The sequence below is a fragment of the Elephas maximus genome, chromosome 12 (genome assembly GCF_024166365.1).
Source record: "Elephas maximus indicus isolate mEleMax1 chromosome 12, mEleMax1 primary haplotype, whole genome shotgun sequence".
In the NCBI taxonomy this organism is placed as follows: domain Eukaryota; kingdom Metazoa; phylum Chordata; class Mammalia; order Proboscidea; family Elephantidae; genus Elephas; species Elephas maximus.
Window position 1 is genome coordinate 45,503,298 of NC_064830.1, and position 16,356 is coordinate 45,519,653.

The 16,356-nt window shown below is 43.8% G+C and overlaps 1 protein-coding gene across 1 annotated transcript; it reads right to left on the reverse strand.

The window, feature by feature from the left end:
- Positions 1–1,116: 1,116 nt before the first annotated feature.
- Positions 1,117–2,331, reverse strand: PRR30 (proline rich 30). Its single transcript, XM_049904008.1, has one exon. It carries the CDS (start codon positions 2,329–2,331, stop codon positions 1,117–1,119), a length of 1,215 nt encoding a protein of 404 aa, XP_049759965.1.
- Positions 2,332–16,356: the final 14,025 nt, after the last annotated feature.

Sequence of the window (16,356 nt, forward strand, 5' to 3'; positions counted from 1 at the left end):
CAATCTCTTGACATAAGAGAAGTGAGCAGAGACATGAGGACCTCATACCACCAAGAAAGCAGCACTGGGAGCAGAGTGCGTTCTTTGGACGCGGGGTCCCTGCACCTGAAAATCTCCTAGACCAGGGGAAGATTGAGGACAAGGACCTCTCTCCAGAGCTGACAGCGAGAGAAAGATTTCCCCTGGAGCTGGCGCCCTAAATTTGGACTTTAGCCTACTACACTGTGAGAGAATAAATTTCTCTTTGTTAAGGCCATCCACTTGTGATATGTTATAGTAGCACTGGATAAGACAACACCCATCCTCTGTGGGTGGCAGAGGCAGGAGTCTTCCATTCCCTTTTTCTGGGCTTCTTTCCCATTCTTGAGCACTCCCACTCCTGAGCAGGTTTGGGGGTGGAGGCTACCTACCTTCTGACACCCTGGCTTCTCTTAGGGCGAGAGGCTGGGGAGGTAGCGTGGCTCCGAGTAGGCCTTTTCTCTGCCTGACACCCCACCCACCCACTTGGGTTTCTAGTCTCCTGTCTGAGGACCAGTGTATTCCCCTGTGAGAAGACTCAAGGATTGCAAGAACACAGTCTCTGCTCTCAGGACTGGTCGCCTCAGCTGGCACCTAAGGTGCACCCAAAGGAATCGGCCCAGTGGCTGCAGCTCTGTGAATGCCAGTATCAGTCCCATGGAGATGAATTAACGTATGAAGGCCCTGGTAGAGCATAAGCTTATCTCAGGCACTCAGCCCTTGTGGGGCTCTTGCTCTCCTCAGGTCCATGATATGGGCTTTCTTTTTCCTTTGACTACCCCTAAGAGGACCTGTTTGGAGAGTAGAGCTCCTGTAGGTACAGCCATCCATTCTTAGTAGGACACAAACATAAGTTGTGCAGGGTCAGGCTTTATTGGATATGCTGAAGGTTGGAGGGGGCTTCCAGTGCCCTTGGTCCTCTTCAGCCAGGGGACAGCAGATTCCACAAGGGGCTCCCAGGGTTCAGAGCTGGAGAACACACCTGTCCTCCAGCCAGCCAGCCCTTCAGGGTGTCTCGGGGACTCCCAGAGATTTGGGGCCTGGTGGGGAGGGTGGTGTTTGAAGGAGGTGCTCCGGGGACCCTCCGTGGCTCTGGAACTAGGATGGCGACTTTAGGGGGATAGGCTCTGAAGAGACAGACCTCTTTGGGGCAGAGGAAGGCTTGGGCCTCGGAGAGGCAGTGGCCTGTCTTGGTGCCTGGAGGAGAGGCCCTGAGCTGGGGGCAGAGTTTCGTGATTGAGGGCCTGGCGACCTGAGGCTCCCGGTCTGGGAGGATGTGCCTGGGGCTGGATCTGCCTGGGCCTGAGCCACTGGGGTTTGAGATGCTGGTGCCCGAGATGCCTGGGCTTGACACCCAGGGGCCTGAGCAGTCTCGCTCTGAGGTCCTACTTCCTCCGGCCTTCTTTCTGGCAACAGATGCAAGGCCCTGGCCTGGCCCCGAGGTAGGCGGAGGCCGAAGCCGATGCCTATGCGAAGCGGCCCAGACTCCTGGCCCTGTGCACAGGGCAGCAGTTGGGGGAAGGCCAGCAGCCGGGGCCCAGTCCTGTACCTGGGGATGGGGCAGGAGGGACTGCGTGGACGGAGACACACCAAGCATATGGGATATTCCACTACTGGGGCCTGGCCGGCTCTGCCTAGCCACAGGCGCTGCAAAAGCAGTAGACGCAGGTCGTGTGCGATGCGGCGGTGCCCCAGATGGACGACCAGGGCCTGGGCCAGGGCTCCTGGGTCCCTGAACTCCGCAGGGTCCCTCTCGCTTGCCACGCATCCCCCCACCACTCCAGGGGACCTGGAGTCCCTGTACTGATGCAAGTGCCATGTCTGCCTGGAAGAGTGGACCCCAGAAGGTAGGCTGGGGCTGGGGGAAGTAAGCGTGGAGCTAGGTGGGCCTTTGGGATGGGATGGAGAGTAGCAAGGCAAGTTGGGGAGAGAGGAGTTCTGTGGCTGAGAGGGAGAGGAGGAAAGCAGGTTAGATGGGGAGGAGGACCCTGGAAGGGAGAGAGAGGGATAATTCTGGTGAAAGAAAGTGGGGGAAGTTGGGAGAGAGGAAGAGTTCAGATGTGGGACAGAGTCAGAATGTGAGTCAGAAGAGAAGTGTGAGTCCAGAGAGCAGAACTGTGGGGGAGGAGAGAAGGGTAGCTGGGATTGGGGGGAAGAGGGAAGACGTGGATGGGAGGGAGGAAGTGATTGATGGGGAGGGAGAGGCTGTCGGTTGGGGAGAGCAGAGTCCGCAAGTTGTGAGAGGCCCTGAGAAGGGTGCCCAGGGGACACTGCGTTCTGTAGCAGCACCTGGTCCTTGTTTTGAGGCAACATTGCCTTGAGTCCAGAAAGGACCTGGGTGACAAGACCAGGGATTAGAGACCCAGCAAAGGCAGGACTGGAATCTCAAAGCCAGAAGTGAGTGAGAAATCAGGCCCTTTCTCTATGTGCAGAGTGTGGCTCCAGCCTGGGGCAGGTGTTGGTGGAAGACCAAAGGGACACCTTGCCCTGCAGCACCAGGCTCTCTGGGTACTCAGGCGGGCGCTTGGGTCTAAGCGTGGCCTCTCACTTCTTTGCAGTCAGCCATCGAGGAGGGATGTGTGGGGACGGAGGATCAGAGCTGGCTCTTGGGAGCTGAGGGGCAGCAGCCGTTATCTAGGTAGGGTGGGAGGAAGGCACAGCCCATAGGACCTGCGGAGAAAGAGACAAAGAGCCCAAGATGTTGGGACAATTGGTCCCTCTCATCCGTATTTTCCGTTTCTTTTTTCCCCTTCTTTCCTCCCTCACAGTCTCATTGTCTGGAGAATTGGTTCTCACTCTCAGGATGTCAGGGTCACCGGATAGTGCAAATGGTTTGCGCTCAACTAAAAACCGAAAGGTTGGTGGTTCGAGTCCACCCAGCAGCACTGTGAAGGAAAGGCCTTCAATCTGCTTGCGTAAGATTAAGGACATTGAAAACCCCATGGAGTGCGTTTCTACTCTGAAACATATTGGGTTGCCATAAGTCAGAATCCACTTGATGGCAACAGATACTATCAGGGTGTCCTTAGGCGAATCCCTCTTCGGACTTGTTTTTCCTTTCCACAAATGAGAGGTTTGCACAAGGTGATCTCTAAACTGTCCTGGCAGTAAGGGTCTGTGATCTGTGATTTTCTTGATCTCAGCTCCAGAGCTGTTTCTCTTCTCTTCGGAGTTGGAAGGACTCACAGTGGCCCTAGACTTCTCAAGGCGGACTTTTATCTCTCTCTGGTCTGCCTCAAGCCCAGTTCCAGGCTGAAATCACCAAGATCCTAAATCCACACCTGCCTTTAGGATCAGAAGTGCTGGCAAAATGCTCCAGGGAGGTGAGGACCAGGGAAGAATGGAGCAGGGAGGGAAGAAAGGTGGGATGCGATTGGAGGAGTGGGCTGGGGGGATGGGGCAGAAATGGAGCTAGGAGTTGAGGGTGTTTGGGTCTGTGAGCTCTTACCAATGAGGCTTTCTCTGGACTGTGTTTCACGAGGCGCTTCAGCAGTGAGGGAACCTGGGAGAGAGAGGAACAGTCACCACGGTGTGGCTCCACCTCCATCTTCCCGCAGCATCTACCACCCTAAGCTCAGTCTGACCCAGGTTTCTGTCTGAGTCTTGCTCTCCGTCTTCCTTCAGACAGGCAGAGGTCTTCTGTGTTACAGATTCTGTTCTCCTAAACCCCAGTCAGGGATTCAGCAAGCATCCTGGCTTCCTGCCGCTCTGGTTCCCCTGACCCCTTGCTTTCCCTAATGCTGCTGTCCTCTGGCTCAGTCTCCCCCTGACTGAGATGGCTTTTCACATCCAGCAGCAGCAGCAATAGCAGCGGGGCCAGCAGGTGCAAAGCCTCTGAGAGACTGGGAATTTGTTCAAGGGGCGGCGACCCTGGCGCCGCCCCCATTGGGAGCTGAAGACCCCATTCCCTGGGGGCAGTTGTCCCTGGCATCCAGTGCCTATGTCACAAAGGTTGGGTATTGACATCACAGAATCTCCTCCTCAGGGCTCTAAGACTTCCTTCAAAGATTGTCCAAAGTCTGGCCCTTGACAACACTGTGAAGCAGGCACGTTTTTGGTGCATTTGTTTCCCTTTCAGGCCCTACCCCCCATCTCTGATCTCTGTTCCCACCACCTCCGCCACATCTGTTGTTCTTGACAACCAAAGAGCCTATCTGAGGTGGGCCCCCCCTTCACTTCCTGTTTTTCTCTGCTTTCTGAGCAGTGGCTTATGTTCCACACCTTTTTCCCCACCTTGGGATATACTTATTGTATGCTTTAATAAATATTTTTTAACAGATTTATTAAGATATAATTCACGTACCCTACACATACATACAATCTACCCATTTAATTCAGTGTATTCATAGGATTGTACAAATCATCACCACAATCTAATTTTGGAACTTTTTTTCAGTAATTTTTATTGTGCTTTAAGTGAAAGTTAGTAAATCAAGTCAGTCTGTCATACAAAAATTTATATATACCTTGCTATATACTCCTAGCTGCTCTCCCCCTAGTGAGACAGCACATTCCTTCTCTCCACCCTCTATTTTTGTGTCTGTTCAGCCAGCTTCTGACCCCCTCTGCCTTCTCATCTCCCCTCCAGACAGGAGCTGCCCACATAGTCTCATGTGTCTACTTGGTCCAAGAAGCTCACTCCTGACCAGTATCATTTTCTATCCTATAGTCCAGTCCAATCCCTGTCTGAAGAGTTGGCTTTGGGAATGGTTTAATTTTGGAACATTTTTATCCCCCAGAAAAGATTTCCTGTACCTGTTAGCAGTCGCTCCCATCCCCCACCTTTAGTCCCTGGCAACCACAAATCTACTTCCTGTTTCTATGGGTTTAGTTATTGCAGACACTTCATATAAATGGAATCATATAATATGTGGCCTTTTGTGATGTGGCTTCTTTCACTTAGCATAATGTTTTCAAGGTTCGTCCATGTTGTAGCATGTATCGATAATACTTTATTCCATTTTATGGCTGAATAATGATCCGTTGTATAGGTATACCACATTTTGTTTATCCATTCAACAATTGATGGACATGTGGGTTGCGGGTTGTTTTTTTCCACTTTTTGGCAATTATGAATAATGCTGTTATGAATATTCATGTACAAGTTTTTGTGTGGGCTTATGTCTTCATGTATCTTGGGTAGATCCCTAGAAGAGGAATGTTGGGTCATATGATAACTCTATGTTTAATATTTTGAGGAATTGCCAAATTGTCTTCCAAATAGGCTGTACTATTTCTCAAACCCAGCAGCGAGATATGAAGGTTCCAATTGTTTTTTTTACCCTTTGTCTTAGTCATCTAGTGCTGCTATAACAGAAATACCACAGGTGATGGCTTTAACAAAGAAGTTTATTCTGTCACAGTCCAGTAGGCTGGAAGTCCCAATTCAGGGCACCAGCTCCAGGCTTTCCCTCTCTGTCGGCTCTGGAGGAAGGTCCTGTCATCAGTCTTCCCTTGGTCTGGGAGCATCTCAGTGCAGGAATCTCAGGTCCAAGGACGCGCTTTGCTCCCAGTGCTGCTTTCTTGGTGGTATGAGGTTCCCAGCTCTCTGCTAGCTTCCCTTTCCTTTTATCTCTCGAGAGATAAAAGGTGTTGCAGGTCACACCTCAGGAAACTGCCTTTACATTGGATCAGGGATGTGACCTGGTACAGGTGTTACAATCCCACCCTGGTCCTCTTTAACATAAAATTACAATCATTAAATGGAGGACAGCCACAGAATACTGGGAATCATGGCCTAACCAAGTTAATACGCACATTTTGGGGGGACATAATTCAGTCCACGACACACTTGCCAGCACATGTTATTGCCTGTCCTTTTTAAAATGTTTTTTAAATTATGGTAAAATGTACATAACATAAAATTTACCATTTTAACTATTTTAAGTGTACAAGTCAGTGGCATTAATTATCTTCACAATGTTGTATAACTATCTATTTCCAGAACTTTTTCATCATCCCAAACAGACACTGTATCCATGGAACAATAATTCCCTGCTCTCTCCTCCCCCAGCCCCTGGTAGCCATTATTCTACTTTCTGTCTCTATGAATTTGCCTATTCTAGATACCTCATGGAAACCCTGGTGGCGTACTGGTTAAGTGCTACGGCTGCTAACCGAAGGGACAGCAGTTTGAATCCACCAGGCACTCCTTGGAAACTTTATGGGGCAGTTCTACTCTGTCCTATAGGGTTGCTATGAGTTGGAATCAACTTGATGGCGGTGGGTTTGGTTTTTTTGGTTTAGATACCTCATATAAGTGGATTCATACAATATTTGTTGTTTTGGGTCTGGCTTATTCCACTCAGCATAATGTTTTTCAAGGTTCATCCATGTTGTAGCATGTATTAGAATTTCATTCCTTTTAATGGCTGAATAATATTCCATTGTGTGTATATGCCACATTTTGTTTATCCATTTATCTGTTGATGGACCCTTGGGTTATTTCCACCTTTTGACTATTGTAAATAATGCTGCAATGGACTGCAGAACTAATATCCTACACAAACAATGACTTCGCCTATCTTGAGACCAGAAGAACTAGATGGTACCTGGCTACCACTACCAACTGTTCCAACCAGGGACTCAATAAATGGTCCCAGATAGAAAGGGAGAAAAATGTAGAACAAAACTCAAATTCCTTAAAAAAAAAAAAAAAAGACCAGACTTACTGGACCAGTAGAAATTGGATAAGCCCCCAAGATTATCACCTTAGGATACCCTTTAAACTTGGAACTTAAACCACTTCCAGAGGTCACCTTTCAGCCAGGTGACAGATCAGCCCATAAAATAAATAATATCATCTGTGAGTACCGTGCTTCTTTAAATAATCATCTGAATGAAACCAAATGGTAAACATTTTTCCTAGACCAAACATGAACAGGTAAGGGGAAAGGAAAGCTAGATTAAGGAAAACAGAGCAACCAGAATGAAAATAATGAGAATGCTGGTACATTGTGAAAAATGTAACCAATGTCACTGAACAATAAGTATAAAAATGAGAACCTAATTTGCTGTGTAAACTTTCACCAAAAACACAATAAAATATTAAAAAAAAGTAATGCTGCTATGAACATTGGTATACAAGTGTCTGTTTGAATCCCTGTTCTCAATTCTTTTGGGTATGTACCTAGGAATGGAATTGCTGGATTACATAATAATTTTAAGTTCTACTTTTTGAAGAACCACCAAACTGTTGTCCACAGTAGCTGGAACAGTTTACATTCCTACCATCAGTGTACAGGCTTTCTAATTTCTCCACATCTTTGCCCACACTTGTTATTTTTTGTTTTAAGAATTGCAATCCTAGTGGACGTGAAGTGGTATCTCATTGTGGTTTTGATTTGGATTCCCCTAAAGACTGACGGTGTTCAGCATGTTTTCATGTGCTTATTGACCATTTTTATATCTTTTTTGTAAAAAAAAGAAAAAGTCCTTTACCCATTTTTTAAAATAATTTTTATTATGCTTTAAGTGAAAGTTTACAAATCAAGTCAGTCTCTCACACAAAAACCCATATACACCTTGCTACACACTCTCAATTACTCTCCCCCTAATGAGGCAGCCTGCTGTCTCCCTCCACTCTCTCTTTTTGTGTCCTTTTCGCAAGCTTCTAACTCCCTCCACCCTCTCATCTCCCCTCCAGGCAGGAGATGCCAACATAGTCTCAAATGTCCACCTGATCCAAGAAGCTCACTCCTCACCGGCATCCCTCTCCAACCCTTTGTCCAGTCCAACCCATGTCTGAAGAGTTGGCTTCGGGAATGGTTCCTGTCCTGGGCCAACAGAAGGTCTGGGGGCTATGACCACTGGGGTCCTTCCAGACTCAGTCAGACCATTAAGTCTGGTCTTATGAGAATTTGGGGTCTGCATCCCACTGCTGTCCTGCTCCCTCAGAGGTTCTCTGTTGTGTTCCCTGTCAGGGCAGTCATCAGTTGTGGCCAGGCACCATCTAGTTCTTCTGGTCTCAGGATGATATAGCTGCTGGTTCATGTGGCCCTTTCTGTCTCTTGGGCTTGTAATCGCCTTGTGTCCTTGGTGTTGTTCATTCTCCTTTGATCCAGGTGGGTTGAGACCAATTGATGCATCTTAGATGGCTGCTTGCTAGTGTTTAAGACCCCAGACGCCACTCTTCAAAGTGGGATGCAGAATGTTTTCTTAATAGATTTTATTATGCCAATTGACTTAGAAGTCCCCTGAAACCATGATCCCCAGACCCCTGCCCCTGCTATGCTGGCCTTCGAAGCATTCAGTTTATTCAGGAAACTTCTTTGCTTTTGGTTTAGTCCAATTGTGCTGACCTCCCCTGTATTGTGTGCTGTCTTTCCCCTCATCTGAAGTAGTTCTTATCTACTATCTAAGTAGTGAATGCCCCTCTCCCACCCTCCCTCCCTCCCCATCTTGTAACCAGAAAAGAATGTTTTCTTCTCAGTTTAAACTATTTCTCAAGTTCTTATAATAGTCCTTTACCCATTTTTTAATTGGGTTGTTTGTCTTTTTGTTGTTTATTTAGTTTTAGAAGTTCTTTATGTATTCTGGATTCTAAACCCTTATCAGATATATCATATGAAAGTATCTTCACCCATTCTGTGGGTTGTCTTTTCACTCTCTCAACAGTGTCCTTTGATACAGAAGTTTTTTTTTTTTTTAACTTAAATAAAGTCCTAGTTATCTGTTTTTCCTTTATTGCCTGTGCTTTTGGCATCGTACTTAAGAAATCATTGCCTAATACAAGGTCATGAAGATTTTCACCTATATTTTCTTCTAAGTGTTTGTCATGGATTGAATTGTGTCCCCCCCAAATATATGTCAACTTGGTTAGGTCATGATTCCCAGTATAGTGTGGTTGTCCTCCATTTTGTGATTTTCATATGTGTTATAAATCATAATCTCTCCCTGTGCTTAAAGAGGATTAGGGTGGGACATCCTTACTCAGGTCACATCCCTGACCCAATGTAAAGGGAGTTTCCCTGGGGTGTGGCCTGCACCACCTTTTAACTTATGAGTGATAAAAGTAAAGGGAAGCAAACAGAAAGTTGGGGACCTCATACCACCAAGAAAGCAGCGCCGGGAGCAGAGCGCATCCTTTGGACTTGAGGTTCCAGTGGTGAGATGCTCCCAGACCAAGGGAAGATTGATGACAGGGACCATCATCCAGAGCCGACAGAGAGAGAAAGCCTTCCTCTGGAGCTGACACCCTGAATTTGGACTCAAAGTCTACTAGGCTGTGAGAGGATAAATTTTTCTTTGTTAAAGCCATCCACTTGTGGTATTTCTGTTATAGCAGGACTAGATGACTAAGACACCAACTCACCCCTATAGAAATGGCAATGGTAAAAAAAGAAAACTCAGAAAATAACAAATGTTGGTGAGAATGTGTAGAGATTGGAGCCCTTATCCATTGTTGGTGGGAATGTAAAATGTCACAACTGTTGTGGAAAACAGTATGGCAATTCTTTAAAAAATTAAGAATTACCATATGATCCAACAATTCCACTCCTAGGTATATACCCTAGGGACCTAAAAGCAATGGCATAAACAGACATGTACGACAGTGTTTGTTGCAGCATATTCACAATAGCAGAAACGTAAGAACAACCCAAGTTCCCATCAACAGAGGAATGAGTAAACAAAATGTGTACATACATACAATGGAATATTACTACTCAGCCTTAAAAAAACAAAAGTGTTGACACATGCTACCACATGAATGAACCTTGAAGACGTTATGAGTGAAATAAGCCAATCACAAAAGGACAAATATTGTATGGCCTCATTTACATGAAATTATAAGAATTATATAGAGAGCAATGGTTACTAGTGGTTACCAGGAGGCAGGGGAGAGAGGAGGAGAAAGTACTCTCTGGGAAGTAGTGAATTTTTTACTATGGTGGTGGAAAGTTGGCATCGACTAAGGACCACCACATGTCTGTGGTGGATTGCATGTAGCTGTGATGACTGGAAGCTTTGCCACTGGTATTTCAAATACCAGTAGGCTCACCTATGGTAGACAGGTTTCAGTTGAGTTTCTAGACTAACACACACTAGAAAGAAGGACCTGGCGGTCTACTTCTGAAAAGATTGGCCAGTGAAAACCTTATGAATAGCAGTGCCAGAAGATGAGCCTCTCAGTTTGGAAGGCACTCAAAATACAACTGGGGAAGAGCTGTCTCCTCAAAGCGGAGTCGACCTGAATGATGTGGATGGAGTCAAGCTTTCAGGACCTTCATTTGCTGATTGGCATGACTAAAAATGAGAAGAAAAAGCTGGAAATATCCATTAATAATTGGAATCTGGAATGTACAAAGCATGAATCTAGGAAAATTGGAAATTGTCAAAAATGAAATGGAATGCATAAAGATCAATATCCTAGGCATTAGTGAACTGAAATGGACTGGTATTGGTCATTTCAAATCGAACAATCATATGGTCTACTATGCCGGGAATGAAAACTTGAAGACGATTGGTGTTGCATTGCTCATCGAAAAGAATGTTTCAAGGTCTATACTGAAGTACACCGGTGTCCATGATAGGAAAATATCCACACAACTACAAGGAAGATCAGTTAATACGACTATTGTTCAAATTTATGCTAACCACTAAAGCCAAAGATGAAGAAATTGGAGATTTTTTACCAACTTCTGCAGTCTGAAATTGGTCAAACATGCAATCAAGTTGCATTGATAACTACTGGTGATTGGAATGCAAAAGCTGGAAACTAAGAAGAAGGATTGGTAGTTTGAAAATATGGCCTTGGTGATGGAAATGATGCTGGAGATCACATAATAGAATTTTGCAAGACCAACGACTTCTTCATTGCAAATACCTTTTTTCACCAACAGAAATGGCAACTATACATGTGGACCTCCCAGAGGAATAAAAAGGAATCAAATTGACTACACCTGTGGAAAAAGATGATGGAAAAGCTCAATATTATCAGTCAGAACAAGGCCAGGGGCTGACTGTGGAACAGACCATCAATTGCTCATATGCAAGTTTAAGTAGAAATTGAAAAACATTAGAACAAGTCCATGAGACCCAAAGTACGACCTTGAGTATGGTCCACTTGAATTTAGAGACCATTTCAAGAATAGATTTGACTTACTGAACACTAAGCACTGAAGACAAGATGAGTTACAGAATGACATCAAGGACATCATACATGAAGAAAGCAAGAGGTCATTAAAAAGACAGGAGAGAAAGAAAAGACCAAAATGGATGTCAGAAGAGACTCTGAAACTTGCTCTTAAGTGTCAAGTACTAAAGAAAAAGGAAGAAATGATGAAGTAAAAAAGCTGAACAGAAGATTTCAAAGGGCTGCTAGAGAAGACAAAGTGAAGTATTATGATGACATGTGCAAAGAGCTGAAGATAGCCAAAAGGGAAAAGCACTCTCTGCATTTCTCAACCTGAAAGAACTGAAGAAAAAATTCAAGCCTCCAGTTGCCATACTGAAGGATTCTGAGGTGAAAATATTAAATGATGCAGGAAGCATCAAAAGAAGGTGGAAGGAATACACAGAGTCACTCTACCAAAAAGAATTGGTCGACATTCACCATTTCAGGAGGTAACATATGATCAGGAACCTATGGTACTGAAGGAAGAAGTCCAAGCTGCACTGAAGGCATTGGCGGAAAACAAGTGCCCAGGAACTGACAGAATACCAATTGAGATGTTTCAACAAAGGTATGCAGCACTGGAAATGCTTGCTCGTCTATGCCAAGAAAATTGGAAGACAGCTAACCCACTGGAAGAGATCCATATTTACACCTATTCCCAAGAAAGGTGATCCAGCTGAATGTGGAAATTATCAAACAATATCATTAATATCACATGCAAGCAAAATTTTGCTGAAGATCATTCAAAAGCGTCTGCAACAGTATATCGACAGGGAACTAACAGAAATTCAAGCTGGATTTAGAAGATGTGGAACCAGGGATATCATTGCTGATGTCAGATGGATCCTGGCTGAAAGGGGAGAATACTAGAAAGATGTTTACCTGTGTTTTATTGACTATGCAAAGGCATTCGACCGTGTGAAGCATAACAAATTATGGATGACATTGTGGAGAATGGGAATTCCGGAACACTTAATTGTGCTCATGAGGAATCTGTACATGGATCAAGAGGCAGTTGTTTGAACAGTACAAGGGGATACTGCATGGTTTAAATTCAGGAAAGGTGTCTGTCAGGGTTGTATCTTTGATGAAGTGTCTGTTCATTTCCTTTGCCCATTTTTAAATTGGATTGTCTCTTTTTTGTTGAGGAGTTGAAGTTTTCTATAAATTTTAGAGATTAGACCCCTGTTGGATATATCTTAGCAAATTTTTTTTTCCCCAATCTGTAGGTTATCTTTTAAGTCTTTTGGAGAAGTCTTTTCTTGAGCATAAGTATTTAATTTTTAGGAGGTTCAATTTATCTAGTTTATTTTCTTTTGTGCATGCATTTTTAGTTATGCTTGGTGAGCTGTTTATGCCATATTAGGGCCCCTAACATTGTCCCTAATTTTTCCTCCATGATCTTTATAGTTTCAGGCTTTATATTTAGGTCTTTGATCCATTTTGAGTTAGTTTTTTGTGTATGGTGTGAGGCATGGATTCTATTTCATTTTTCTGCAGATAGATATCTGGTATTGCCAGCACCGTTTGTTGAAGAGACTGTCTCCATTTAACAGGGTTTGGTCCTTTGTCAAAGATCATCTGTCCATAGGTGAATGGACTAAATCTGGGTTCTCAATTCTGTTTCATTGGTCTATGTGTCTGTTGTTGTACCGGTACCAGGCTATTTTAACTCTTGTGGCTGTATTGTAGGTTCTGAGAAGAGGCCTCCCACTTTGTTCTTCTTTTTTTTTTTATAAGGCTTTATTTGTTCAGGGCCTCTTTCCTTTCCATATAAAGTTAATAATTAGTTTTTCCATTTCAGTGAAGAATGCTGTTAGGATTTGGATCAGGTAGTATTGACTATCTATATATCACTTTGGGTAGTGTTGACATTTTCACAATGTTAAGCCTTCCATTTTCACACTGTTAAGACACCCTTACTTGTCTGTCAGTTTGTCATACTGTGGGGGCTTGTGTGTTGCTGTGACGCCAGAAGTTATGCCACCTGTATTCAAACACCAGTAGCATCACTCATGGTGGACAGGTTTCAGTGGAGCTTCTAGACTAAGACAGATTAGGAAGAAGGACCCGGCAGTCTACTTCTGAAAAGAATTAGCCAGTGAAAACCTTATGAATAGCAGTAGAACATTATCTGATATAGTGTGGAAAGATGAGCCCCTCAGGTTGAAAGGCACTCAAAATATGACTGAAGAAGGGCTGCCTCCTCAAAGTAGAGTCGATGTGGTTGGAGTCAAGCTTCCGGGACCTTCATTTGCTGATGTGGGATGGCTCAAAATGAGAAGAAACAGCTGCAAATGTTCACTAATAATTGGAACATGAAATGTACAAAGTATAAACCTAGGAAAATTGGAAATTGTTAAAAATGAAATGGAACGTGTAAAGATTGATATCCTAGGCATTCGTGAGCTGAAATGGACTGGTATTGGCCATTTTGACAAATTGAAAAGGAACAACAGCATCATCAAAAAGAACATTTCAAAATCTATCCTGAAGTACAATGCTGTCAGCGACAGGATAATATCCATATGCCTACAAGGAAGACCAGTTAATAGAACTATTCAAATTTACACACCAACCACTAATGCCAAAAATGAAGAAATGGAAGATTTTTAGCAACTTATGCAGTCTGAAATTGACCAAACATGCAATCAGGATGCATTGATAATTACTGCTGATTGGAATGTGAAAGTTGGAAGCAAATAAGGATTGGTAGTTGGAAAATATGGCCCTGGTGTTAGGAATGATGGCAGACATTGCATGATAGAGTTTTGCAAGACCAATGACTTCTTCATTGCAAATACCTTTTTTCACCAACATAAACAGTGACTATACATGTGGACCTCTCCAGACGGAATATACAGGAATCAAATTGACTACATCTGTGAAGAGAGACAATGGAAAAGCTCAATATCATCAGTCAGCACAAGGCCAGGGGCCGACTGTGAAACAGACCATAAATTGCTCATATGCGAGTTCAAGTTGAAAATGAAGAAAATTAGAACAAGTCCATGAGAGCCAAAGTACGACCTTGAGTGTGTCCCACCTGAATTTAGAGACCATCTCAAGAATAGATTTGATGTGTTGAACACTAATGACCAAAGATTAGACAAGTTGTGAAATGACATCGAGGACATCATACATGAAGAAAGAGGTCATTAAAAAGACAGGCGAGAAAGAAAAGACCAATATGGATGTCAGAAGAGACTCTGAAACTTGCTCTTACTCAACTCTGAAATGTCAAGTAGCTAAAGCAAAAAGAAGATGAAGTAAAAGAGCTGAACAGAAGATTTCAAAGGGCAGCTTGAAAAGACAAAGTATTATAACGACATGTGCGGAGAGCTGGAGATAGAAAACCAAAAGGGAAGAGCACGGTCAGCATTTCTCAAGCAGAAAGAGCTAAAGAAAAAATTCAAGCCCCAAGTTGCCATACTGAAGGATTCTATGGGGAAAATATTAAATGACACAGGAAGCATCAAAAGAAGGTGGAAGGAATACACAGAGTCACTATACCAAAAAGAATTGGTCGATGTTCAACCATTTCAGGAGGTAGCATATGATCAGGAACCAATGATACAGGAGGAAGAAGTCCAGGCTGCACTGAAGGCATTGGTGAAAAACAAGGCTCCAGGAATCGACGGAATACCAACTGAGATGTTTCAACAGATGCAGCCCTGAAGGTGTTCACTCGCCTATGTCAAGAAATTTAGAAGACAGCTACCCTGCCAACTAGTTGAAAGAGATCCATATTTTTGCTTATCCCTTAGAAAAGTGATCCAAACAAATGTGGAAATTATTGAAAAATATCATTAGTATCACACTCAAGTAAAATTTTGCTGAAGATCATTCAAAAGTGGCTGTAGCACTACATTGACAGAGAACTGCCAAAAATTCAAGCCAGATTCAAAAAAGGACGTGGAACCAGGGATATCATTGCTGATGTCAGATGGATCCTGGCTGAAAGCAGAAAACACCAGAAAGATGTTTACCTGTGTTTTTATTGACTATGCAAAGGCATTTGACTATGTGGCTCATAACAAATTATGGATAACATTGTGGAGAACGGGAATTTCGGAACACTTAATTGTGCTCATGAGGAACCTGTACATTGATCAAGAGGCAGTCGTTCTATCAGAACAAGGGGACACAGCATGGTTTAAAGTGAGGAAAGGTGTACATCATGGTTGTTTCCTTTCACCATACCTCTTCAGTCTGTATGCTGAACAAATAATCCAAGAAGCTAGACTACATGAAGAACGGGGCATCAGGATTGGAGGAAGACTCATTAGCAACCTACTTTATACAGATGATACAAGCTTGCTTGCTGAAAGTGTAGAGGACTTGAAGCACTTACTGAGAAGATCAAAGACCACAGCCTTCAGTATGGATACACTTCAACATAAAGAAAACAAAAATCCTCCCGAGTGAACCAATAACCAACATTATGATAAACGGAGAAAAGACTGAAGGTTTTAAGGATTTCATTTTACTTGGATCCACAATCAACACCCACGGAAGCAACAGCCAAGAAATCAAAAGACGCATTGCATTGGGCAAATCTGCTCCGAAAGACCTCTTTAAAGTGTTTAAAAAGCAAAGATATTGCTTTAAGGACTAAAGTGCACCTGACCCAAGCCATAGTGCTTTCAATCACCTCATATGCGTCTGAAAGCTAGATGATGAATAAGGAAGAAGGAAGAATTGACGCCTTTGAATTGTGGTGTTGGTGAAGAATATTGAATATACCATGGACAGCCAGAAGAACGAACAAAGTCTGTCTTGGCAGAAGTACAATCAGAATGCTCCTTAGAGGCAAGGATGGCAAGACTATGTCTCACTTACTTTGGATATGTTATCAGGAGGGATCAGTCCCTGGAGAAGTATATCATGCTTGGTAGGGTAGAGGGTTAGTGAGGGAGAGGAAGACCCTCAGTGAGATGAATTGACACAGTGGCTGCAACAATGGGCTCACGCATAACAAGGATTGTGAGGATGGCACAGGACTGGGCAGTGTTTCATTCTATTGTACATAGGGTCACTATGGGTTGGAATGGACTGGACAGCACCTAACAACAATAAGTCATCGTATCCAAGAACATGGTATGTTTTTGCATTTACGTAGGTCTTTTTTGGTTTCTTGTGGTAATGTTTCGTAGTTGTCTTTTTATCAGTCTTTTATGTCCCTGGTTAGATTTATTCCTAAGTATTTTATCTTTTAGGGG